We start from the raw sequence: 27153 nt of genomic DNA on the forward strand, positions 1-27153 counted from the left end.
ATCTAGAAGCACCGTCCCTTTAGCAATTGGTACCCAACTTCGAAGTCTGTGGAAAAACAAAGAGCTTCTGTTATTTAGAATAAATAACTTCAGGGAGAAATATTGAATAGGTCACAGAACCTGAGTTCATAGAGCATTTTCACATCAGACTATTTGGTGGCTCTGCTGTGGGTTCTCTCTATAACAGGGGTCTCCAACCTTGGCAACTTTAAGACTTGTGGACTTCAACTCCCAGAGTCCCTCAGCCAGCAAAGCTGGCTGAGGAACTCTGGGAGTTGAAGTCCACAAGTTTTAAAGGGACCAAGGTTGGAGACCTCTGCTCTATAAGGCCATTCTCATAGAGGACTAGATTGTAGTTCCACACAATCACCAGCCTTGCCTCTTTGCTGGATTTTCACACTACTGCATCAATATCTTGTTAGATGTTCAATGGTGGACCAGGAAGATTGAGGAAGAATGGCCATCAAACTGGCTGGGGGAGATACAGGAAAACTGATCCTCTAACCCAGGGGTCTCCAACCTTGGCAACTTTAAGACTTGTGGACTTCAACTCCCAGAATTCCTCAGCCAGCAAAGCTGGGAGTTGAAGTCCACAAGTCTTAAAGGTGCCAAGGTTGGAGACCCCTGCTCTAACCAGTGTCCTGCTTCTGTCCTCCTTGCAGCTTTTTCTTTTGCAATGAAAGAAAACAGTGACCCAAACCGGAAGAGTTTCAAAGCCATCCCAAGCAGTTCTGAAGACTAAGTGGGAAGAAGAAAGTAAACCGATTATGAGATATATGAGATAAGCCTGGAATTCCCACCAATAGAAAGCCACCCATTCTTTTCTCCACAGAAAATTCTTTAGAATAACGTTGTGGGAGCATTTTCTTTGGAGGGTCTGAACCAGTGGTGAAATCCGGCTGGTTCTATCCGGCTCGCGCGAACCAGCAGGAGGCCCCACCCACTCGCCAGGACATCATTACATTCTGTTTTTTACCCTCTGCGCATGCATAGAAGAGGCATGTGCGCACATAGCACACGTGTGCTCCTGTGCACTCCTGTTCCCGAACAGGTAGTGAAGGTAAATGGATTTCACCTCTGGTCTGAACCTAATGGTAGCAAGACTGTTTCTCAAAGCCTATATAGAAAGGCTAGAGATGGGGAAGGGGCCTGGCAAAGTGATTTCCTTTGCAATAAAGTCTGTCTTCTGACAGGCCTAACAGCATCTGGAATATGTCATGAAAGTGCGTTTTAATTGCACTTAAGGGACAAAGAAAGGGGAATAGGACTCTCCTTCTGTTGACCTTATTAACCACTAAAAAAAGTCTGAAGTATGTTTCGAAATTCTCTGCATTTTGTCTGTGATTGGTAAAACTTCAGTGGATTGTTAGATAATGGATCCAGTCATTACAATGACCTAATCTTTATTAGAGAAGTGTGGATTTGACTTAGTCATACTAAATGGATTTTGTGATCAACATAAGATCTCCTCTGGGTCATCTGTATTAATGCAAGATCTTTAACCAACAAACAAAATGCTGTTTTAATAAACTTAAAAACAGTGAATGACAGGAAATTCAGAGTAACCTTTTAAATGAATACATAGTAAGAGAAAAGTACACGGAATTTTCTTTCCAGTTTTCAACTGATTAAATTGACATAGCTTTATTATATACTCTTAATATGCAAAAAAGGGTCCAATTGAATAATTACTACCTCCACAGTCGGTTCATCAGTTAGCGAGTGTTGGTTTCTAGTTGTATATTTAATATGAAATATATGAAAATGATTTTTATATTTACATTATTTTTAGTTATTTTAATAAATGAATATTTTCAGTGAATCTCAGCTGCTAACATTTCTGCTAAGCATAAACTTTATAGAAAAATATTGAAAAAAATACCCTACTCTTTATTAAATATTACCCAATAATTACTGCTATTGCTTCCTCGATTAGCCACATTCCTGTTAATTTTGGGGTAACAAAAACAGTATTCTTGTACCTTGAGTTTTTAAAATATATTTATTCAATATATTTGCATACCACTTCTCAAATTTATAAAATTCAACCTAGCTTACAATTAAAATATAAACAACAATCAATCAAAACAGCATAAGCTGATACATTAAAAGTGAAAGGAAAAGGGGAGATAAGAAACAAGATCAAAGTGATAATACAGCATTTACTGAGGAAAGATCTCAATCATTTCTTGTAAGTGCCAAACAGATTTCTGAAAATATAGAATTCCATAGTCAAGGACCAGATCGGTTTTCTGTGGATTTTGGCACCAGCAGGAAGGCTTCCCCAGAAGATCTTACCAATCAACTTGATCCGAGGTGAAATTCACTTACTTTCCTTACCGGTTCGCAGATGTGTGCACGCCATCGTCCGCGCATGCGCAAAGCCTTCTGTGCATGTGCAGGGGCTGAAAATCATTGCAAAAAAGGGATGTCATGACGTCCACGCGGTTGGGCGGACCTTTGCACAGTCGGCCCTACCAGATCATGCGATCCGGATAAAACTGGCTGAATTTCACCCCTGAACTTGACGTATAATAGCAAAGGTAATATGTTGCACCTGCCCATACAGTGACAAGGAAATTGGATCCATTGATCATGTATCCTTACAGTGTAAATTCTACAGAGATACTAGGTTAACTTATACTGTTCCCCTAATATGCAAATCCCCATGAAGGCCAGCTACTTTCTATACGAATCAAATCCTAGAAGATTTGAAACCCTTCATTACTTGTTTAGTAGCCAAATTCTGTGTTGCCACAATGAAAATAAGGCATAATTAATCTCAGGAATAACCCTTTCTGTTTTATTGACACTTCTGTTTTAATATAGCTTCTTTAATTGTGTTACCTAATTTTAGATGTGCATTTTTTTTCTCCACAGATTTTTTTGATAGGATATTTTAGACTTATCCTTCCACAGTTTATTAACACAGAACATTATAGTAGCTTATGTACATGTTTATTATAGCACCTCCTTGTTATGTTAGTCTCATCCACTTGATGTGACTTTCCTGTGTATAATTTGTAAACTTTGCTGGTCATTGACTGAATAAACATGTCTGGTATTTCTGGTATATCAGATGTCAAGATTTCTTAGCTGGCAAAGAGTTACTATATCTGTGCCAAGTACGTATATGTATATAATTTGAATCAGGTACAGTAACTCCTTGCCAACCAAGAAATCATATCATAACCTCTGCAAAAGGCAGTTCCTAACTGATTTTGAATAGGCTAAATGAAGTCAGACCTGGTGGGTATTTGAATGGATGACCCCTAAAAAAAAATCTCAGGACTGTAGGTTACTCTGGAAAATAATCCTGAAAGAACAAAGGAGAAAAACATATTCATGTTGTTTCCAAAAAAAAATAATCCACAAAGTTATGTCATGTAGACCCCAAGAATTGTGCTGTGCTCAGGAGGATTTTGTGCCTTATCATCAGAAGAAGAAAAAACCCACACCACCCTAGAGACTAATTCTTCCATCCACCGCATAGTAATAAAATAATTATCTGCCATGGTCCTTCTTTCTCATATTCACATACTTTCCTACTTCCCTGCTGCTTCGGGCAATCTTTGCAACTGAATTTTACTCTGCATAAATTATGATTTAAAATGTGTTTGATTCACTATTCACCAAATTACATTGCTATCAAAGAGTTCTGCTTAACAGCTTTGACAGCTCAAACTTTTCCTTGTGTAAGCCAAATTAAAGATACAACAATCAATTCCTGATGTCTTAATGTTTGTAGAAACAGACAGGTTGATGGAAATTTTAACAAGCCTTAGCATTCTGGAATCTAAATTATCTTTCACAATATTATAGGGATTGGAAATTTGGAATTTATAAACATTATCCTTTGCAACTGGAATCTATCTAGGATTTTAAGGAGTCCTACCAGAGAACATCTTAGCAAAATCATTTTACATATGCAGATATTCCTGGAAACTGAATAGACTGGGGAAAAAACATTGGCTTGGAGAAATGAATCAGTTCTACCTTGGATTCATGTTGCATCCTTTTGTTAAAAGATCTGTAGATCAATGGAGCATGAAGCTTCTCCATGCAATTAAATGCTTAATTGGGTTTTGGAGGATATCTGAGAAGACATTTTAAAGAACCTACTTCTGGCTTGTAAGTATAAACAGTGGTGTACATTGCTGTGTACTGTAACTACTCTTTTCCATTCATCTGGAGTAAAGGGTCTGTAACAGTGAACTATAGTGCAGAGTTGGTATATAAACTATGTTAGTCCAAGCTGCAATGTAGGGATAACAACAAGGGATACCACGGCAAGATTTTTGTAAACTACTTTCTTATTTTCAATCCAACCTGAAGGAAGGGTCTAAAATTTCTAGATTGAGCATAATTTTCTTGGAACTAGTTCTGAACATGTATTATTGAATATGAGTTAGGCTAAAGGATTCTTCTAAGTTACTTATGCTACCAGTTTGGGAACGGTATGCGCGCACCTCTTCTGTGTATGCGCGGAGCCTTCCGTGCATGCGCAGAGGGTCAAAAACTGGACATAATATGTCCTGGCGGGTGGGAGGAGTCTCCTGCCACTGGCACTACCGGTTCGTGCGAGTCAGATAGATCCGGCCAGATTTCACCGCTGATTATATCTCCAACTATCATTTTGAAAATAAATCACATTGTCACATAAAATGTTTGACTCCAATAAAGCTAGAGTTAAAGGTTTTTTTTCTCTCTTTGCTATCTTTTTTGTTCTTTGGTATGTAGAGGATATATGGATTCATCATCTGCCTTCAAGTCATTTTTGATTCCAGCAACTACTTAGATTTTCTCCAGGATGATCTGTCCCTAAGCTGGTCTTCCACTGCTACATTCATTGCAACTGTAATTGAGTCTATTCACCTTGTTGCTGCTTGTCCTGCTCTTCCCTTTCCTCCCACTTTTTCCAGCATTAGAGCATTTCCCAGAGGTATGCGTGAGTGATGAAAATTGTGCTCCTGGTTTCTAGGTTTAATTAATTGATGTATAGCTCCGTTATGTTGCCTGATTTAGAAAAGGGTAACATTAAATTAATTCCCCCTTTTTAGCCTCCAAGTAAAGAAATGGAAGACAGGAACCGGCACAGAAACGAGTTTTTTTTTTGTTGTTTACATTTATACCCCGCCCTTCTCCGAAGACTCAGGGCGGCTTACAGTGTATAAGGCAATAGTCTCATTCTATTTGTATATTTTTTTTTACAAAGTCAACTTATTGCCCCCCCAACAATCTGGGTCCTCTGGGTTAGAGTTGCTCTAACAGCAGCATTTTCACCACTATCAAGTTTTTTTCTTAACCCTACTGAGTATGTGGAGGTTAGGGTGAAATAATTGGAACAAGACTTAATCTTCCCCAACTGGGTACAGTTGCCTTGGGCCTGATTGGGCCACCATTTAAAACGGGACTGTCAAACTCCTGGCCCACGGGCCAGGTGCGTCACACTGGCCATGCCCACACCCAGTTTAGCTAAGGGGGGAAAAGTCTCAATATGCCACGTGACACCGACGTGACGTGAGTTTGACACACCCCTGATTTAAAACATGTAATCAGAGGTAGGTAGGGTGTGTGTGTGTATCTGATATTTATTTGTTAATGTTAATATCAGCCATTATCCCAGTCAACCTTAAACTGACTTGCTGGGATAACAAGCCTAAATGGAACTAGCCACAGTTCATCTTGTTCTCTGCTGAGACATTCATGAGACTCACTGTATTATAATGAACATGCTGATAGTGAGCACTGCGAAGGTAAGTTACATTAGTCAAAATAAAAATCATTTACTTGGAATACAAACAATAACAGTGATTGGAACTAGCAGTCGTGAATTTATCATCAGCTACTTTTTCCAAACTTGAACCTTTTATATATGTTGCAACAAGTCTTCCACTCCTGTTGCAATGAGAATTGTATTCCAAGGTATCTCAACAATGCTAGGTTCAGGAAGTTTCTTGTAAATTATAAATTAAACAGCATACACTGTTTGTATATCAACACATCTGATATACTCAAGACAAAAGGAGATTTAACACAAGCAGTATCTCACTGTAACTGCATCAGGATGTGTAGCGCAAACAATAGCTACTTTCTGTACCCTAAATTATTTTTACTTGGTCCTCCCCAGTAATGAAGAATATTACTGTCTTTAGAGGAAGACTTGCAAATGGCTCCCCCTTGTGGATTATTAATCTACAAATAAAACACTAGTTGGTACTTCTGATCTCTTGAACTGAGAAATTAAAAAGACTAATCCATTTAATGACATGAGAATTCCTTTTTGAAAACATTTGTATCACGGAATCAGTGTTGTATTTTTGGCTAACAATCTTAATGAAGTGCAGAATATACTCTGGATCCCTCGGGTACAGAATAGCTTGTCATTGGTGGAAAGAAATGCTGTTTCCCCGAAAGCTGCTTCAGTAAAACTGATTGGAGAACATTTCACATGCAGGCAGCTTTTACTAGCAATTTTTAAAGCATGAGCCTGCCGTGTTAGGAACCACAGCATAACTTAATGCAAAGGGCAACACTCACAGAGTCAGTCAAAAAAGCAGGAGGACCAATTTGGTGCTTTCTAGATAGTTTGATTTTTTTTCTCCATAACTGCCAGTTAAGATTCAGTTGTGAGAGTTGAATCCCAACACAGCTGGAAGGAAATAGATCACGGAGACTGGATTTGGGCATTGCCAAAACTCCCACATTTTGTAAACTGGTTGTTCCTAATTGATAGACTAATGATACAAGTGGTTTTTCCGTTCATCTTGTTCCACAGTTAACATCAAACAATTAGCCAATAATTAGCCAAGGCTTTCGTGCAGTGGTGGGTTTCAATTTTTTTTACTAACAGTTCTGTGGGTGTGGCTTGGTGGGCGTGGCATTGCTGGGTGGGCATGGCTTAGTGGGCGTGGCAAGGGAAGGATACTGTAAAATCTCCATTCCCTCTCCACTCCAGGGGAAGGTTACTGCAAAATCCCCATTTCCTCCCGATCAGCTGGGACTCAGGAGGCAGAGAATAGATGGGGAAGGGGCCAGTCAGAATTTTTACTACTGGTTCTCCAAACTACTCAAAATTTCCCCTACTGGTTCTCCAGAACTGGTCAGAATCTGCTGAAACCCACCTCTGCTTTCGTGATATTTATTTCTATATTGGAATAACACATCTTAGTTTCAAAATAAACGATTTACAAGAGTATGTTTGTGAGGCAAACCATCATCAACTTACGGTAGTATGTTTTTACCCTACCATGTCAAATAAACATTACTAAAATCATTCAAACTCAAACAATATTTTTTATGCTTATGCTGACAGGCTGCTACTAGATAGAGGTTTGGGTTTTGTTTTCTTTTTATATTACAATACAACCACTTTTCTAGTGTTTATTCCAGAATTGCAAAAGAGCATACATATTTTTTTTTTGTAATAAGTTTTAAGAAACTAATGCGTCTAGTCACATTAATGGCAGCTATACTGCTCTACTAACCTCAGACTGTCTTCACTTTCAGTTCTCCCTTACTCATTTATAAGACTGGTATTCTTGTGTCCTGTAACAATGAAGTAAACAATCATTTGCAAGGAAGTAATCAATAATGCATTTCATGAGGCCAGCTCAGGAAGAGCAACACATAAAGAAACTGAATCATTGCTTTCTAGGGGAAAAACCTTATCTATTAAAGATTCATTACTGCTTCATCAAGCTGATTCCTCTACTCAGAATCAGCATTGTTATATGATTTTTAAATGAGAAAATATGCAGGTAGATTATATGAGCAAATAAAATCTAATGGCAAAATCATACAACTGGTAAGGAACCATATAGTGCCAAATGCAACACGTAATCCATATTGGAATTCAGATTAAGGTGCTGTCTAGTCTCTACTGGAACCCATCAAATGAACAGGAGGCTACCTCTGCTCCAAGGAGTAGGTTCCATTTGTCGAATTGCTCCTTCTGCAAGGAAGCTTTCCCTATCATTCAATGGTCATTTATTGTTTTCCTATAACGTAAATCCGTTATGTCGCAGCCATCACTCTGTGATCTTGGCCTTTTCATCTCTTTAGGAACTTGAAGAACTTTAGCTACATACAATACATTCCTTACTGGATTTGGCATTTTTATCCACCTATTATTTGTTTGTTTGTTTGAAACAAACAAACAAACAAATAATAGATGGATAAAAATGCCAAATCCAGTCTAAACATCTGGCTGACTGTGCAACTGACCACTACATAAGAAAGCAGAGATAGTACCAATAGTAATGGACCCCTTGGATACAGTCCAGGGATGAAATCCAGCAGGTTCTAACAGGTTCTGGAAAACCGATAGAGGAAATTTTGAGTAGTTTGGAGAACCGGCAAATACCACTTCTGACTGGCTCCAGAGTGGGGTGGGAATGGACATTTTACAGTATCCTTCCCCTGCTATGCCCACCAAGTCACGCCCACAGAACAGGTAGGGAAAAATTTTGGATTTCACCCCTGATACCGTCCCAAAGTATCTGGAGCACCACTTGAACACCATCAGACTGACAAAAATCAACATCAGTCAATTGCAAAAAGTAGTTTTATTACATCTTGCGACAATACTTTTTATACTTTTTATACAATCAAACAAACTCTGCCTAGGCCAGGTCAGAAAGGGCTCTCATGTATCATATATAACAGAGATATCATCTGTTATGAAAATGTGTACTCTCTTCCACACAGCAGTCAGCAGTTTTATAGCAATAATCAAGTGGAATCTATACAGCAGGAGTGTCCAAACTTGGCAACTTTAAGACTTGTGGATTCACCAAGTCTTGAAGTCCACAAATCTTAAAAGTTTGGACACTCCTGCTGTACAGGGTATATAGTTTTATTTTCTGGGAAAGGTGAACATAGGCAGATGGGAAGTGCAGATAAACAGATCAAGAGATCTGTTACTGTAAATGCAAAACTACTAATTCTGAAAAATTATAGGGGAATTGCAGTTCTGATCCTGGTCTTTTGAAGTACCACCCAGTATCAATAAGAAAAAAAATGAGACTGGTGATAAAAGGGAACTTCTTCACCAAACAAAATTATGAAGTTAATGTCAGTGCATTATTAGCAATTCTAAAGATGGTAATTTATTAATTTATTGCAGGAAAAAAAATGCTGCCAGGCCATGGTTGGGTGAAAAAGAGTGCATATTAAAAGGCTCATGTGAAAATACCCAAAAATAAATAAGAAAGAAAGAAAGAAAGATTCTATAAAATCAAATCTTCTTTCTATGAAAGATTGAATGCATCTAAAACTAGCAAACATTTTCATTTTTACATGAAGCTTTTGCTGTTGGAGTCTGTTGTAGAGAAGGGATCCAGGCACTGTCTTCCTGCTGAGGTCTTATGTTTTCCTAATGTTATGTTTTGTCATTTTTCCAATCATCAAGAAGGAAATTATATTTATTTAATTGATTTCTATAGCCACCGAATCACATGCAACCCAGAAGGCTGTATCAGAATAGCTCTAGAATATTTGATGATAAATAGCAATGGGGACTCTCTGCATTCCAGACCAATGGGCCCGACACACGCAGAAGCAAGATTTATTGGGCATGGGTTTGGCACGTCAACTTCTCAGCTTCCTTCCTACAGAGAAAATTCTAAGCGTCCATCCCTAGAGAACAATAACTCAATTACACTCATCTTCACACATGCACATACCACCTGTGTGCCCAGCAAATAAACAGGACAACAGAGTTGGTGCTATATAGGTTTACATTGTCAGTATATGAAGGCTTAGTTTCAGAGATGTTTCCTTGAGGTTAATCAGAAAACTAAGCAAGTGAATGCATGAAACAAGAAAAACAAAGATTCAGAAGATTAACATGCCTCAATATAGAAGTATTAAATACTATGGTCTATTTAGTGGTGGGATTCAAGTAATTTAACAACCGGTTCTCTGCCCTAATGAATTCTTCCAACAACCAGTTTGCCAAACTGCTTAGAAAGTTAACAACCGGTTCTCTCGAAGTGGTGCGAACTGGCTGAATCCCACCACTGGGTCTATTCCAGAAGAATAAGCACCTAGAAAGTAAGCTCTCTCTAGTCCAGGTCATTTGTAGTTTTAACTTACAATGGTTTTAAAGTAATCTTTACTTTACAACTCAATTGAACCCAACAACTCAATTGAACCCAACATGTCTGCTGCTAAGCAAGATAATTGTTAAGTGAGTTTGCCCCACTTTATGACTTTTCTTGCCACGGTTGTTAAGTGAATCACTACAGTTGTTAAGTTAGTAACATGGTGAAAGTGAATCTGGCTTCCTCACTGACTTTGCTTGTCAGAAGGTTGCAAAAGGGGATTATATGACCATGGCATCATCATAAATATGAGCCGGCTGCCAAGTATCTAAATTTTGATGACCGTGGGGTCAACGGTTGCAAGTGTGAAAAACAGTCATAAGTCATGTCAGGTGCTGATGTAACTTTGAATGGTCACTGAACAAACTGTTGTAAGTCAAGGACTACCTGTACCATAACCTACCCTTCCAGCCTTTTTTCCAGCTACTTTCTGTAGCAAATCAGAAATGTGTTGCTGCAATTTCAGCAAGCTAACTCAGAACATCAAACTGTGGTCCTCTAATAGTCTAATTAGTGCCTTCCAGATATTCCTATCACACTATAATTCTATAGTATATATAATTATGAGTGTTACAGTCCCAGCATATCTACCATAGAAGACAAGCAGCTTGGGAAGGTTACAGTAAAAGATATACAGTATCCCATACATGTAATAAGAACAAAACATAAAATTAGGTGATTTCCTGTGTCATAAAATTACCTGAGAAAATAGAAGATATGGAACGTCAAAGCAAAATATCTGAATTACATTCAACAAAATTTTACTCGCTGTCAAAATATTGCTATATTACATGAAAAAAATGAGAACACAAAAACATCTTCTATATGACTTCGAATTTTCTTCAGATCTTCCATTTCTGATTCATCGCTCTAGAGTAAACTGCTTTAAAAAATTTGCATGACAATCAGAACTGTAAGCAGTGAGGGGGAGATACAAGATGCAAGACCACAGTTGCAAAATTTACTCCTTAAGACTTACCTATAAGCATCATAGGCACCTATTTAATAAAGAAATGTGGCACTCTGTTGGGATCACACTTTACATTCTAACAGATGGAAAGGTGAATTTATCTTATCCTGATATTGTAATGAAATCAAATGACAAGGAAAGGAAGGTAGTTGGGGCAGAGAATAAATGTAAATCATCTGGCATAAGCAATGGAAAAAGTACAGGAGTCTTAGTACTGAGGCAGCACCGGTCCCAGGGAAATTGTATATTTAGTTCAGGGATGCACTGATCACAGTTCTGGCAGAGCTGGGATGGGGAGCACAACAAGAATGGTTCTTCTCTTATCAGTTTTTGATTCTATAGGTCTTGGTATCCTTCTGGACTATGGGAAGCAGGAGAGGGAGACATGGTATTAGAGCGCAATAATTCTCCTTTCTCTATGGTTGGTTTCAGTTGAAGTTGGAAAAAAGTATTGGGAGCCATGGAGATTACCTTGGAAAAGTCACCCAGATGCCATTATCACAACAAAAGAGCAAATATTTGTTTTTATTTGCTATGAATAGGAAAGTATTAGAAACAGACTCAGACTGGATCTCTCCTGACTCTGTGGGGTATAAGAGGGAAAACAAATGAGACATGCAAGATTCTGTTATTCTAATCTATGTTTATAAAGTATAATTCCATTATTCCTGTGAAATCAGTTTCGTGATATATATACTCCATATATATGCTGCCAGAAAGAGACAGGTCAAACCCAATGACCTGATGGTGAGGTATCACAATGGTTGTTGTTCTGACCTTTCTTATTTTATACCTACATGAAGCTGCTGAGCCATCCATTTGGAGTTAGTTATCATCATCAATATGCTAATGATACTCACCTATCTAATCCCAAATTTTGAAGTCATGTTTCAGTGCCTAGAAGTTGTGAAGGTCTAGATGTGGAAAAACATGCTCAGATGGGCTTCTGCTACCTATACTGCCCTGTTTGGGGTCTAATATGCAAGCTAGACATCTCCTGGACTCACAGCTCCTATATGAAGAACAAACGATAGTCCTTTGCGCAGATTCACCTTGTATGCCAACTGCACATTTTTTTGAACCAGGACACCTTTAGTCATCAATGCCTCAGTCATATTTTGGTTGAACAACTGCAGTGCTGTCTATCTGGAGAAACCTTGCAAACCATTCAAAAGCTAGAGTTTTTACAGAAGAAGCAGTGATTGGTGAGCGATCCTATATGTCATCCAGGTTCTAACAGCTTCATTGGCTACTAGATGGCTTCTGGCTGCAATTCAGTGTACTATTTTTATCTTTAAAGCCCTATATGACATAGGACTTTGTTATTTAAGGAAGCATCTGTCCTTTGTTTCTGCCTGTCCTACGAGGCTTGGGTCCCTTCCTGTTCCTGTTGATTAAGTAATGTCATTTAGCCCAGGAGATGAGCCTTCTCGGTTGCAGCACATACCTCTGAAATACTATTTCCCCATTTCCAAGATTCACATGGAAACGGCCTTGGGTTAGGTGATTATGTTTTTATCTCTATAGATAGGAGAGAGAATTTGCTGTTGTTCTCCAGATAGTGCAATCTTTTGGGTTGGGTTTTTTTTTTTACTGTTTTAAATTCTAAGCCATATAGTTGTTGGACTGAGCACCTTAGAAATGTAAAATATAAATAAACCAAAAACATTTCCAGCTTAGGGTGGATACTGAGTAAATTGCATATTGCAGCCCTCTTTGCTTCTGAGGCAATGCTGTGCTGGAACTCCCCTCCCACACACACACACACATGAAATCATTGCCCTGCAGTTACTTATTAATATTGTAATTGCCAAATGAGTTTAAAAGGCCATAAACACTTCGTGTGTGTCACAGGAGAAAGAGGTACAAGTTCTATAACCGAACAGGCAGAGGTTGTGAGACACTTCAGTTTCTCTTTTATTTTTAAATGAACCAGATGTGGTCATGCTTTTTTTTTTTTTTAAAAAAAGCCAAAAGTATCGGTTTGTGGGGTCTCTACAGTTGGAAATCGGGCTAAAATGTATCTTCCCAATCTTCTAATAGAAGAAACCTGCTATTTCATGCCCAAATATTTTAACCTTTATATGGAACGACATAGTTGGACAACATATTCTGAAGCCACTTTGAAACCACTCTCAGTAATATAATTTCACCAGATCGGAAGTATTCAATTTAAGTGGGTAGAAGCCTTAGTTTACAAATACAGGGTCCTAGAAGAAGTTTGGAAAAAATAGCATACTTTCAGGATAATAGACTGGGATTTGTCATTCAATACGTAAAAAAGCCTACAAAGTGGGCTGAAGGGAATAATAACTACTGCAGATTGGTCCCTGATCCACTTACTGAAGGGCCTGTAGGACTGAGAGTAATAGATACTGCTGTAAGCTCCAGTAATTCTTTACTAGTATTCAAGAAGAAAGCAAATGGGCAACTGCAGCCACCCTGTGCTTCTCAACAGAACAGCATTGTGGATTCAAGCCTGAGCACCAGTTAAACATCCATGTTGACTTGATCAGTGAGCTAGAAAGAAAATTGGCATGATGCGATCGACAGAAATGGCAAAATTGAATGGCAAAATTGAATGGCAAGAACCTATCTAGATTTGGAAATCGCTTCTGGACCTTTTGCTCAAAATCGAAAAAAAACCTTTGATTTTAGGTTTTGATCATTAGAATGACTTTGTTATAGAAATGGCTTGAGCCATTTAGAAATGCAAAGCAAAAATTGAGGTAATTTTTTTGGGGGGGTGGTATTCTACACTGAACAAATCCTGAAGTCACTTTTTTTTTCTTTGCACCTTTCTAACTTTTGTTTCTTTTTGTATTTTTATCTTGCAATAAACTTTAATAAAACACTTTTTAAAAAGAAAGAATATTAACATTTCCAGTATAATTGGATCCACGCATTGCTGTGTGTTAGGAAAATAACCCCTTGCCTGGGTGCTCTGTAGACCTGAATTCTAATTTGTAATTCCCTCCAGCATGTCCATACCCAACCAACCTATGGAACAAAAGAAGCAGAATGCATGGAAAATCAAAGGGGAATGTAATAAAGATCATGATAAAAAAGAGAACGCACAAATAATAGTTGGTTGAAATGCTGATTCCTGGGCGTCCTACTGAGATCAGTTCTCAAACATACTGTCTCTTCTTCAACCAATAAGTTCTAGAAATCTGGTTCACAATTACCAGGGCTGGACAGAAGACCAATCCCAGAGATAAATACCAAGCCACGCCTTTGATCTGGGCCTGAAACCAGTCAGAGCAAATGCCCAGTACTACAGTAGAAGTGGCCAGCAAGTAAACTATCAGTCCGTACACAGTGTGGCATCTCCAGAGCTGAGCCGCTAATGAAATCCTTAGTAGCTGTGGAAACAGCAGGCCCAATCCACACAGGACTTGCCCACAGGTGGCCAATATGGTCAGAAGACCGAGAATGCTGTGCCAGGAGATGAAGTGTGGGAGCTCACTCCGGTTCTTGCTGGAGATAATGAAGACCAATCCCAAGGTGGCAGCCCCGAGGGCCAGCATTTGTGCAATCCAATGCAGCTGCGCTTTTACTTTGTGGGAGCAGAAGAAAAGAGAGGCCTCTGGAGAGAAGATCAGGATGGCTTCCGGCAGGCAGAGGCAGAACTGAGAACATAGGAACCCATTAGTAACAAGGCTACTTCTACTTAACAGTAACAACTGAGGTAAAAAAAATTATTTATTTTGCCTTTAACTGATTTTTTTTTAATACCCTACACCTTTATTCCATTTGCAATCTTTGGGACAGGTAATAGTTTTCCCAATGGTTCAGCTCCTAGTACCTGCGCCCCCCCCACCCCACAGATAATGGACATGTCAGGTTCAGCCTAACCTTTCGTGGTGCAGGTTTTCAATATGCAGTAAATGATTAAGGTGATCTTTAATAGAAAAGCAGTTAAAAAGCAGTTAACTGATCTGGAGTGACATGAGGGGGGGGGGAAACTTTTCACACGAAGAATAAGAAGTGAGTTTCCTTCAAGTCAAGCTCAACTCTTGGTAGTTCCATAGACATGTCTATTCAGTTTTCTGGCCACTTATATCCAATAGTTTGCTTTTTTCAAAGACTTTTTTTTAAATCTTGCTTTTATTGATTTTATAAATAATTCAAAGTGGCAAACATACTAACACTCCTCCCTCTTCCTATTTTCCTTGCAACCACAACTTTGTGAGGTGAATTAGGCTGAGAGATAGTGACTGGCCCAAAGTCACCCAGATTAGAACTCAGCATCCTGGTTTCTAGCTTGGTACTATCAGACTAAGCACTAATCAGGTCTGTCCTTACTTGTTGTGAGACAAGCATCGAGCAGTGACTGTTTAGACTGGGGATGGTACTCAATAGACTCACTTAGGTTTTGTTAATGAGCATCTGCAAAAAGATGGAATAAAGGCTGATCTTGAAATCTTCCTTCTCTGTTGTTCTATGCTGTCATTGCCACTCTGGCAGCCCTCCTAGCATGCAAGCAGCAACAAGAGAAAGCAAAATATCACCTTTCGCTTTCTTTTCTCCCCCCTCCCCACCCCAGATGATCTGCAGTTTACACCTTAACCAGACATGCACTGTACAGGTAGTCCTCAAATTACAACAGTTTGTTTAGTGACCGCTAGAAGATACAACAGCACTGAAAAAAGTGACTTATTGCTGTTTTTCACACTTAAGACCACTGCAGCATCCCCATGGCCACATGATCAAAATTCGGATGCTTGGCAATTGATTCATATTTATGACGGTTGCAGTGTTTTGGGGTCATGTGATCATCTTTTGAGAGCTTCTAACTAGCAATGTCAATGGAGAAGCCAGATTCACTTAACAGCTGTGTTACTAACTGAACAACTGCAGTGATTTGCTTGACAACTGTGGCAAGAAAAGTCATAAAAAGGAGCAAAACTCACTTAACAGATGTCTCATTTAGCAACAGAAATATTGGGCTCAATTGTGGTCGTAAATAAAGGACGACCTGTATTTTGGACTTCAAAGGTAACATTTGGGCTTTGAAAAGTGTGCTGGGCAAAAGCCAAGCAGAGCCAGGAGCACTGCCAACTATATTTGATTTAATTTTAACTATTAATATTCTCCATACTGGGAATGGAGGGGGGGATGTAATCTAGGGGGAGGACATACATAATTTAAAATGTTGAATTTTAAAGAGAAAGGATTTGAAGTGATAAAAAGAAACTAAAAAGCTTTCTTTTTAAAAAAATTATTCTGCTTCAGCAGCTAAATGCTCAAGACAGAAAATGTTTTAAGATTCAGGCAAACCACACCCATTATGACTGTTCTGTTCTTGTTGGATGGCTCAAGTATTCAACAGGTGCCTAGGATCTAGTACTTGCCTGAATGAAAACACACACATCTAGAGAGATATACGTGTTGAATGAGTACTGTCATCTGCAAAAGAAGGACAAAAGGATTTTCTGCCTCTGTAAATGCAGCCTTAGCATTTATGCTCATTTTCTCTTAAATAAAGCCTAGGAAAAATGAACAATCCTGGGATATACCGAATAAGAAGAGAACAACTTACTGCAATTGACATGAACACCGGGTGCCAGGAAAATAAACCTGGAAGGAAGAGAAAATAAGGAAGACTATTCAGCTTTGGCAAAGCAATCTAAAAATAAACCTGACTTCACCAGCCAATTTGATGCCAGGAGACCGTAACAGAGGCAGTCTGATCTTATGTGTTTCTATGTTGCCATTTCTGATGTTTTTATACTTCGTCTTGTTATCTGGTTTCTTATGATTTATTGATGTTTGCTTCTCTCAATCATGTGCTAAGTGGGAGAGATTTAAAATCAGATAAATAAATAGATGTATTATAAAGTTGTGACTGCAGTCAAACAAGTGAGGGACATCTTTGTATCTTAGCTATGGAAGGTTCTGGATATCAGCCTCTGCATATGCAGCCAACAGTTGCCAGTGCTAAAATATGCTATGGTTTAGTTACAATTCTCAGTCTGACTTCTCTGGCTTTCTCAAAATGCTCTCTATGCAAACTATCTGTGTATGCATTCTGATTTCAGGAAGTGTGATTTGCTCCAATTTTAACATTTATAAAATTGTCTTTCAGCATTTCAAACATTTTAGCAAGGACAGAGAAGATGGAAGGTTACCTTGCAGGATCTAAGACAGCTTGGGAAGAATCAAAGAATCCAAGCATAATGCAGCATTTCCACTCTCTAATTAGACAATCCATTCCCCTCTAAATACTCCCTTTTTTAGTCTTTTAGCAAACCCTGCCTTTAACAGTTTCAAGATTTGCTCCACAAATATTTTATATATTTATTTTTAATAAAGGGAACAGAATTTAGAGCACTAGAGAGCTGAAAAACGAAACCGCACTTCACATAGCATGGAGCTGTTAGCTCTCAAATCCTTGTTTTTTTTTCATACAAATCTCTTCAGATGCAGCAGCCTTTTAATATGTACATCCTCATATTCAACGTCTGCACCCAGAGTATTTGACACTGTTCCTCTGAAACGGGATAAAAAAGATGATTTTTAAGTCATCTTTTTTCTTTATCTAGAGAAGTGATTGTTTTTAGGTTGTAATTTTATTGCAGTTTTAATATTTTCCCACAATTTCTTCAAGTTCTCTAAATTTATTGTCTTCACCAAGACTCTTTTCCTACTGCTATGTTAAATTGCTAGTCACCCATTCTTTAGGCAACAGAAAACCAACAAGAAATGTTCCACCCTCATGGCCAATCCCTATTCCTGCCTCTATTATGTCTCCCAAATGGGCTCTCCTGATTTTGCATGCATAGTGCACTGTATGCAAAGCAATTACTTCAATCTTCCAGCTTTGCTATCCTCCCTTTTTTGCACGTCAATAACTGATGGCAAAAACATCTGCCAATCAAGCCACTGCATCAGTAATAGGACATATTGAGCAGTAGGATTATGTATGTCAACTCTATATTGCTTCTTTACCATCCCACCCTACCCCCACTTACACCCAATTCTGTCGTAGCCAGGAGAGTTATCTAATTTAGGCAAAAATTGGTTCCAACAATACTTTGCAAATCTAACCCTTATTTGTGCATTCTGATATACAAGTGGCACACCTGGTACTTTTTTCCAAATATACATGCCTGCAAGTACTATTGGCTAACACAATTCCCAGGCATTGTATTTTGCTAAAGCGGTAAGCAGCTTTAATGTGCAGGGCCATTTTATAAGTCTACCACTAGTTACATGTTACGTACTATTTTTATATATGGGGGAGAAAGTACTGGATGTACTTGGGACCTGGACAATCCCCCTTTCCTGAATTTCCACCACTATCTTTGATTATGGGGTCAGCCAATTATTCTAAAATTTTACTTTTATTTATTTTTTTATTTGACCAAGTGTGGTTAGACATATAAGGAATTTAAAGTCATGGCCGAAAGTGTTGGCACCCCAGAAATTCTTCCAGAAAATCAAGTATTTCTCACAGAAAAGTATTGCAGTAACACATGTTTTGCTATACACATGTTTATTCCCTTTGTGTGTATTGGAACAAAACAAAAAAAGGCAGGAAAAAAAGCAAATTGGACATAATGTCACACAAAACTCCAAAAATGGGCTGGACAAAATTATTGGCACCCTTTCAAAATTGTGTATAAATAAGATTGATTCAAGCATGTGATGCTCCTTTAAACTCACCTGGGGCAAATAACAGGTGTGGGCAATATAAAAATCACACCTGAAAGCAGATAAAAAGGAGAAAAGTTCACTTAGTCTTTGCATCATGTGTCTGTGTGTACCACATTAAGCATGGACAACAGAAAGAGGAGAAGAAAACTGTCTGAGGACTTGAGAACCAAAATTGTGGAAAAATATCAACAATCTCAAGGTTACAAATCCATCTCCAGAGATCTACATTTGCCTTTGTCCACAGTGCGCAACATTATCAAGAAGTTTGCAACCCATGGCACTGTAGCTAATCTTCCTGGGCATGGACGGAAGAGAAAAATTGATGAAAGGTTGCAACGCAGGATAGTCCAGACGGTGGATAAGCAGCTCCAAACAAGTTCCAAAGAAATTCAAGCTGTCCTGCAGGCTCAGGGAGCATCAGTGTCAGCATGAACTATCCGTCCACATTTAGATGAAATGAAACGCTATGGCAGGAGACCCAGGAGGACCCCACTGCTGACACAGAGACATAAAAATGCAAGCTACAGTTTGCCAAAATGTACTTGAGTAAGCCAAAATCCTTCTGGGAAAACATCTTGTGGACAGATGAGACCAAGATAGAGCTTTTTGGTAAAACACATCATTCTAATGTTTACCGAAAACGGAATGAGGCCTACAAAGAAAAGAACACAGTACCTACAGTGAAATATGGTGGAGGTTCAATGATGTTTTGGGGTTGTTTTGCTGCCTCTGACACTGGGTGCCTTGACTGTGTGCAAGGCATCATGAAATCTGAGGATTACCAAAGGATTTTGGGTTGCACTGTAGAGCCCAGTGTCAGAAAGCTGGGTTTGCGTCCAAGATCTTGGATCTTCCAGCAGGACAATGACCCCAAACATACATCAAAAAGCACCCAGAAATGGATGGCAACAAAGCGCTGGAGAGTTCTGAAGTGGCCAGCAATGAGTCCAGATCTAAATCCCATTGAACACCTGTGGAGAGATCTTAAAATTGCTGTTGGGAAAAGTCGCCCTTCCAATAAGAGAAACCTGAAGCAGTTTGCAAAGGAAGAGTGGTCCAAAATTCCGGGTGAGAGGTGTAAGAAGCTTATTGATGGTTATAGGAAGCGACTGATTTCAGTTATTTGTTCCAAAGGGTGTGCAATCAAATATTAAGTTAAGGGTGCCAATAATTTTGTCCAGCCCATTTTTGGAGTTTTGTGTGACATTATGTCCAATTTGCTTTTTTTCCTGCCTTTTTTTGTTTTGTTCCAATACACACAAAGGGAATAAACATGTGTATAGCAAAACATGTGTTACTGCAGTACTTTTCTGTGAGAAATACTTGATTTTCTGGAAGAATTTCTGGGGTGCCAACACTTTCGGCCATGACTTTATGTCCGGTACAGAAGCACTCAGTGCACTTGTAACACAACTGAATATAATAATAGTAAAGTACAACCAATAAAAGAGGGAAATAAAAAAATATAAAAGGGATAAATAATAATTCTGCAGCCACACCCTAAGGGTTAATATACATGCACATCAGACAAAAAAAAAACAAACCTTAGTACACTAAATTGAACTATATATCAGATGTATGAATCCAAGCAGGTGCTGTCCAGTTGCCCGTCATCTGCCTTTTGCTGTTGGGCCAACCAGGCCAAAAGTGCTACACATTGTTGTCTATAACTAAGAAATATGAAGGAATGTGGACAAAGCACAAGAAAAAAGAGACCAAGGCATTTTCCATTTAACAGGAATCTTTATTCCAGTATTTCAGCCTTGTGCTAAACTAATAACAGCCGGAATCAAAGCATTTACAGCACCATTGATTGAGCTTTCTAGGGTTACTGCATGGCTCTGAAAGCTCTCTAGCACTGCTTTTTAGTGTGCTGACAGCAAAATAGCTGTCTATGGTTAAGCACAGTATTTCTCAAGCTTGGCAACTTGAAAGACATATGGACTTCACTTCCCAGAATTCCACAGCGAGCATAATACAGAAGAAAGTCCCTGCCCATCTCAAAAGCCACTAACCCTACTTGCTACTGACACGACTTTGTCTCCAATGTAATAGGTAGCAAAACCTTACTCTGCTGATCTTTATTTATTTATTTTATTTATTTATTTGTCACATAAGCATATATAAGCATAAGCATGAAATAACTATACAAATTGGATAAAATCAAAGGGAACATTAGGACACGAACGGTAGGCACATTGGTGCTCTTTTGCACATCCCTTACAGGCTTCTTAGGAATGGGGTGAGGTCAATAGTAGATAGACTTTGGTTAAAGCTTTGGGGAGTTTGGGAAGAGACCACAGAGTCAGGTAGTGCATTCCAGGCATTAACAACTCTGTTACTGAAGTCATATTTTCTGCAATCAAGATTGGAACGGTTCACATTAAGCTTAAATCTATTGTGTGCTCGTGTATTGTTGCGATTGAAGCTGAAGTAGTCTTCAACAGGAAGGACATTGTAACAGATGATTCTATGAGTTAAACTCAGGTCATGTTGAAGGCGGCGGAGTTCTAAATTTTTTAAACCCAGGATTTCAAGTCTGGTGGCATAAGGTATTTTGTTGTTAACAGAGGAGTGGAGAACTCTTCTTGTAAAATATTTCTGGACACGCTCAATCGTATTTATGTCAGAAATGAGGTGTGGGTTCCAGACAAGCGAGCTGTATTCAAGAATTGGTCTAGTAAATGTTTTATATGCTCTGGTTAGTAGTCTAATCTTTCTGGAGAAGAAGCTACGCAAGATTAAGTTTACAACTCTTAAAGCCTTTTTTGCAATGTAGTTGCAGTGGGCTTGGGCACTTAGATCATTTGATATGAAAACTCCAAGGTCTTTAACGGGGTGAGGGTCATCAACAAGGCAATGTCCATCGAGCTTGTATTTAGTGTTCTGATTCTTTTTTCCAATGTGTAAGACAGAGCATTTGCTGATTGAGATTTGGAGTTGTCAATTTTTTGACCATTCCAACACAAAGTCAAGGTCTTTTTGAAGGGTAGCCATATTGTTGGTAGTGTTAAATAGTTTAACTTCATCAGAAAAGAGAACACAATTACTTATAATATGGTCACAGAGGTTGTTAATGTATAATATGAAGAGTGTTGGTCCTAGAACGCTGCCTTGGGGGACACTGCTATTGACAGGAGAAGGATTTGATAGGGCACTGCCTATTTTGACCTTTTGTTGTCTGTTTGACAGGAACGCTGTTATCCAATTATGGAGGGGTCCAGAGATGCCGTAGGATTTTAGTTTTAGAAGAAGTTTGTCATGTACCACTGAGTCAAAAGCTTTACAGAAGTCTATGTAAATTGCATCTATTGCTTTGCCCTGATCAAGATTTGTAGTCCATATGTTTTTGCAGTGAAGAAGTTGTAAATTACAGGATAATTTTTTTCTGAAACCAAATTGTTTATTAGAGAGTAGTTGTTTGTTTCTAGGTGGAGGGTGATGGATTGGTTGATGATTGATTCCATTACTTTGTAGGTGATGCAGCATAAAGAAATTGGTCTGTAATTTTCAACTAGGCTAGGGTCTCCTTTTTTGAAGACAGGGATGACCATGGCTAGTGACCATAGTTTGGGAAGGGAGTTGGTCCTGAAAGATTTTTCAAAGATTATGATTAGGGGTTCTGCGATATTAGTAGAAATCTTTTTTAAGAAGTATGCACATAGACCATCAGGTCCAATAGATAGTTTCAGTTTGCGAAGGGCCTTTTCAACATTATCTTCTGTGAAATCTCTTTGTGTTAGGTTGTTGTGATCATTGGTGGTACGACTGGGGAATGTTGGGTATGAGCCATTGCTGTTAACAAAGACTCAGCCGAAGAATGTGTTAAAGAGGTTTGCTTTAACTGTTTCATCATTATATTCTTTACCGTTAGATCATTTTAGGGGTGGGATGGATCTCGAGTCTTTAAATTTGTTGTTCACAAAATTATAGAAAGCCCGATTGGATTTTGTGCGCAGAAGGTCTTCTTGTAGTTGGTAATTGGTGCATTCAATCTTTATTTGGTTGCATATATTTTTGTAACAGTTTCTGAAGTTGGCTACATAGCCAGTTTTGTTTTTTCACCAGGGGGATTTTTTTTTTGGATTGGAGCTTTTTTATTGATATGGGTAATTTGTTTTTTCTGATTTTTGTAGTGGCTTGTGGTACATATAGTTTAATTACTCTATTGACGTCAAGTAAGAAAACTCTATAGCGGTCTTCAGCAGTGATACAGTTAGAGAATAGATTTTGCCAGTAAAGAGATGAGAGGTCGGTGTTTATAAGATCATAGTTGGCTTTTTTGAAATTGTAGTTTGGAATACCATTACTATGGAGATTATTGTAAGGGCATATATTGAGACAAAAGTTGATCATGCTGTGGTCACTGTTGGAAAAGGGTTCTTTTATTTGTAGCCCATAAATTGAGTTTGCATTGTTGCAGAAGATGAGGTCAGCTTCTGAGGGAAAACTTGTTGTCTCACTCAAGGATTAGGGATGAAATGAAGACACTGGCATGGAATCAGAACAATTTCTCCCCCCTCCCCAAATAATCTTACCGTGGTTGTACCATGCTTAGGTGCAAGAGAGGAAAAGTCCTCACCACACAAGAAATTTACCCACACACAGGTGCTTTCTCCTTCTTTTTGTCACATATAAGATTCACACCCTCTATCATTTATAAGCCTTATTATAGCTTGAAGCGTAGCAAGCAGAACTGTAAAGTAGTCTTGTTATCCCAATCAACCTGGGGCATTCAGAGCCGGGGAAAGGGAGGGGGGCAGGGGGAGGACCAGAAAGTCAAAATAGCAACTGTGACTGTATGAGCAAAGCCCTGCTCCTCTTTTACGTGTGAGGCAGCCTCCCTGTGCTTGGGTGCTATGGGAGGGGTGATTTATTGTCCACCTTTTAAGGTAGACCACACTAAGAAACCCAAGCTATGAATCTTAATACCTCTTTTATAAAGTTATAGTAACAGAATCTTTTTTTTTTTAATTTGAATTTATATCCCTACCTTCTCCGAAGACTCAGGGCGGCTTACATTGTGTTAAGCAATAGTCTCATCCATTTGTATATTATATACAAAAAATAATATTATATATTATATACAAAGTCAACTTTTAAGTCAGAATGTGCCTCCCTCTCCTTCCCTTTATCTGCAAAAGAACTAGGGAGGGTCAAGCCTGAGATGCTTTTTCAAATTGCATTTCTACTTCAGATTCAAGTTTATTTTGTCTGACTGATGTCTTGGTCGTGTCTCTTTCTCCAGGTCTTCAAGTTTACTCTTCCTGCCCATTACATTTATGCATATTTCTACTGGGCTTCCTGAAGCCCTCTAACATGGTGCAACCAGAACAGTCTGGAACTGAACACACTCAAAACCATAGAAATGGTGGTAGACTTTAGGGGAAACTCTTCCATACTTCCACCTCTTATAATACTAGATAACACAGAATCAACAGTAGAGACCTTCAAATTTCTAGGTTCTACCATATTGCAAGATCTAAAATGGACAGCTAACATCAAAAATATCATCAAAAAAGCACAACAAAGAATGTTCTTTCTGCACCAACTCAGAAAGTTCAAACTGCCCAAGGAGTTGCTAATACAGCTCTACAGAGGAATTATTGAGTCTGTCATCTGCACCTCTATAACTGTCTGGTTTGGTTCTGCAACCCAACAAGACAGACACAGACTTCAGAGGACAATTAGAACTGCAGAAAAAACATTTGCTACCAACCTGCCTTCCACTGAGGACCTCTATACTGCACGAGTCAAAAAGAGGGCTGTGAAAATATCTACAGACCCCTCACTTCCTGGACATAAACTGTTTCAACTCCTACCCTCAAAATGATGCTACAGAGCACTGCACACCAGAACAACCAGACACAAGAACAGTTTTTCCCCGAATGCCATCACTCTGCTAAACAAATAATTCCCTCAACACTGTAACTATTTACTAAATCTGCACTATTATTAATCTTCTCATCCTTCCCATCCCCCACCTCCTTCCACTTATGACTGTAACTTTGTTGCTTGTATTTTTATGATTTATATTGATATTGTTTCCTGATTGCTTATTTGTACCCTATGATCATTAAGTGTTGTACCTTATGATTCTTGATGAACGTATCTTTTCTTTTATGTAGTCTGAGAGCATATGCACCAAGACAAATTCCTTGTGTGTCCAATCACACTTGGCCAATAAAAAATTTCTATTCTATTCTATTCTATAAATATGGTTGCCCCAGCTTCTGAAGCTGTGTTGCATAGGTCTTATGTGCTTCCTGTGGTTCACCTGCCATATGAAGCTTCAGCCTTGAACACTACTGAAAATATTTGATACTCTTAAGCCAAAGCTCAGAGCAGGAAGCTCTTGACACCTATTCAGCAGGCTTCACCTGGAGAAGGAAAGTAGAGACTTCAGGCAGCCTCCAAATTTGCTTCCCCTTCTTTCTTTTTATTCAGTGCGAGTTCCAGAAGATGAGCTGTGTTTGAGAACTGGTCTAGCAAATGTTTTGTATGCGCTGGTTAGTAATGTAATATTACTGAAGAAGCTACGCAAGATTAGGTTTAATGCCTTAATGTCTTTTTGCCAATGTTGTTACAGTGGGTTTTGGCACTTAGATCATTTGATATGAGTACTCCAAGGTCCTTGACAGAGTGAAGGTCTACAACAGGGGTGTCCAAGCTTGGCCCCTTGAAGAGTGGTGGACTTCAACTCCCAGAATTCCCCAGCCAGCATGAGCTATAAATATGAGCAAGTTGCTGGCTGGGAGAATTCTGGGAGTTGAAGTCCACCACTCTTCAAGGGGCCAAGTTTGGACATCCCTGGTCTACAAGGTTGTGTCCACTCAGCTTGTATTTTGTGTTTTGATTCTTTTTGCCAATGAAGACAGAGCATTTGTTGGTTGAGATTTGGAGTTGCCAAATTTTTGACCATGCTGACACAAAGTCAAGGTCTTTTTGAAGGGTAGCAGCATTGTTGGTGGTGTTAAATAGTTTTACATCATCAGCGAAGAGAACGCAGTTACTTATAATATGATCACAAAGGTCATTTATGTATAGTATGAAGAGTGTTAGTCCTAGAATGCTGTCCAAGATTTTTTTTATAACCATTTCTCTTACCTTTATATTAAAATAGTAACATCCTTCAAACATTTAAAAAGACTTCCTTCTCCATCTCCATGTACAATGGGGCAAGAGAAGCCAAATTTCATAAGCTAAGCTATATAGATAATTCTCTCTTTCTCTCTCTCTGCCCATCAGCTATTTTTATACTGCAGTTTAATACAGTCTACTCTTTCTCCCCAAAGCGTAAAGCAAAAATAGATGAACTAAAACTCAAAAGCCAGCACCTGGTGAAGAAGAAGAAAAAAATCACAAACACCCAGTGATGTTCACAAAAAAAAGCTTCTTGCTTCGGCGATGGTGTAGACAGATTTTCACAGGTTTTCTCCGTCGTTAAAAGCTTCCTAGCTCACCCACCATCCTTTGTAACGCTCTCGCTTGCCGTGTGTAATTCTTTCCCCACTATTTTGGGAATATTTCCCCCACCCCCTGATTTCTGGCTCGTCCCGCCTATGTGACGCTATCGGCCAGCCTGCTATTTATTGCTTAATTCTTAAGCTCCTATATGTGGATAAATAAATAAAAGTTGAGGGCAAGTCATTCGGCCGCGATTATTAGGCGGGCTCTACCGTTTAAGGTTCTGAACCGATTGTCCCGGGAGCGACCCAAGCACGGAGAAGCTACCCGAGGACAACCCAGAGGCGCCAGAAAAGAAGCGCCTTTTGGCGTAGAAAGGGACGATCCGCCGCTTTCAAGGAGTCCCCCAGCGGGATCAGCCTGTGCTGGGAGTAACCGGAAGGAGCGGGGTGTCACTCACTAGTGCCAGGCCTGGAGAGCAGCAACAGAAAAACGGTCATCCCCCAAGCCGCCAGGTGGGCCAGGGCCCCGCAGCCGCGCCTCAGCCAAACAAACACGCGGCGGCCGGCGGGGGCGTCCGCCATGACGAAGCCTTCCACTGTCCCCACACCCCCCCCCACCTCCCCGCCGCCTTCTCCTCCGGCGTTTTATCCTGAGGAAGGGAAGGGAAGGTCTGGGTGTGGTTTGCAGCAGGCTGCGACGCAGGAGCACCTGTTGGGCGGGTCGTCGCCCGAGAGAAAAGGCTAGGAGGCTTCCCGGGCGAGGCAAACGTGAGAGCCGCTGCTCGGGCAGCTTTCGTTCCATTCCGCTTCCAAGTCTCTTCTCAACCGGACGGCCCACAAGGCTTCCTTGCCGCCTTTTGAAGGATTCGCGCGGTTTGTTTGGAAATCACCAGGCCCGAATAATCTTTCGGCCCAAAACAGTGGTGGGTTTCTAATTTTTTTTACTACCGGTTCTGTGGGAGTGGCTTGGTTGGCGTGGCAGGGGAAGGATACTGTAAAATCTCCA

General features: G+C 39.4%; 1 protein-coding gene across 4 annotated transcripts; it reads right to left on the bottom strand.

Moving 5' to 3' along the window:
* Window positions 1-2: 2 nt before the first annotated feature.
* On the bottom strand, window positions 3-27139 carry LOC131194532 (probable transmembrane reductase CYB561D1). 4 transcript variants are annotated; one of them, XR_009154218.1, is made up of 4 exons: window positions 26606-27139; window positions 16622-16659; window positions 11548-14708; window positions 3-46 (listed from the first exon to the last, which is right to left on the bottom strand). XR_009154218.1 is itself a non-coding variant. In XM_058175624.1 (3 exons), the coding sequence occupies exons 1-3, from the start codon at window positions 26727-26729 to the stop codon at window positions 14208-14210; spliced, it is 663 nt and encodes a 220-aa protein (XP_058031607.1). In that variant the 5' UTR covers window positions 26730-27139; the 3' UTR covers window positions 8861-14207. The 4 variants fall into 4 exon arrangements, 3 of the variants coding, with proteins under 3 accessions (XP_058031607.1, XP_058031608.1, XP_058031609.1); XM_058175624.1 differs by lacking the exon at window positions 3-46 and having other exon boundaries at window positions 8861-14708; XM_058175625.1 differs by lacking the exons at window positions 3-46; window positions 26606-27139 and adding an exon at window positions 26076-26595 and having other exon boundaries at window positions 8861-14708.
* Between the last annotated feature and the right edge of the window lie 14 nt (window positions 27140-27153).

Source organism: Ahaetulla prasina, chromosome 3 (assembly GCF_028640845.1).
Source record: "Ahaetulla prasina isolate Xishuangbanna chromosome 3, ASM2864084v1, whole genome shotgun sequence".
NCBI classification, from domain to species: domain Eukaryota; kingdom Metazoa; phylum Chordata; class Lepidosauria; order Squamata; family Colubridae; genus Ahaetulla; species Ahaetulla prasina.

Bases quoted from the DNA above. Each gene is read 5' to 3' on its own strand.
- LOC131194532 (XM_058175624.1), bottom strand. From the start codon at position 26,729: ATGGCGGACGCCCCCGCCGGCCGCCGCGTGTTTGTTTGGCTGAGGCGC. The intron at 16,660-26,605 runs GTGAGTGACACC...TCTTCCTTCCAG, and splicing joins GCTCTCCAGGCCTGGCACTA to GTTTATTTTCCTGGCACCCG. The intron at 14,709-16,621 runs GTAAGTTGTTCT...CTATGTTCTCAG, and splicing joins CGGTGTTCATGTCAATTGCA to TTCTGCCTCTGCCTGCCGGA.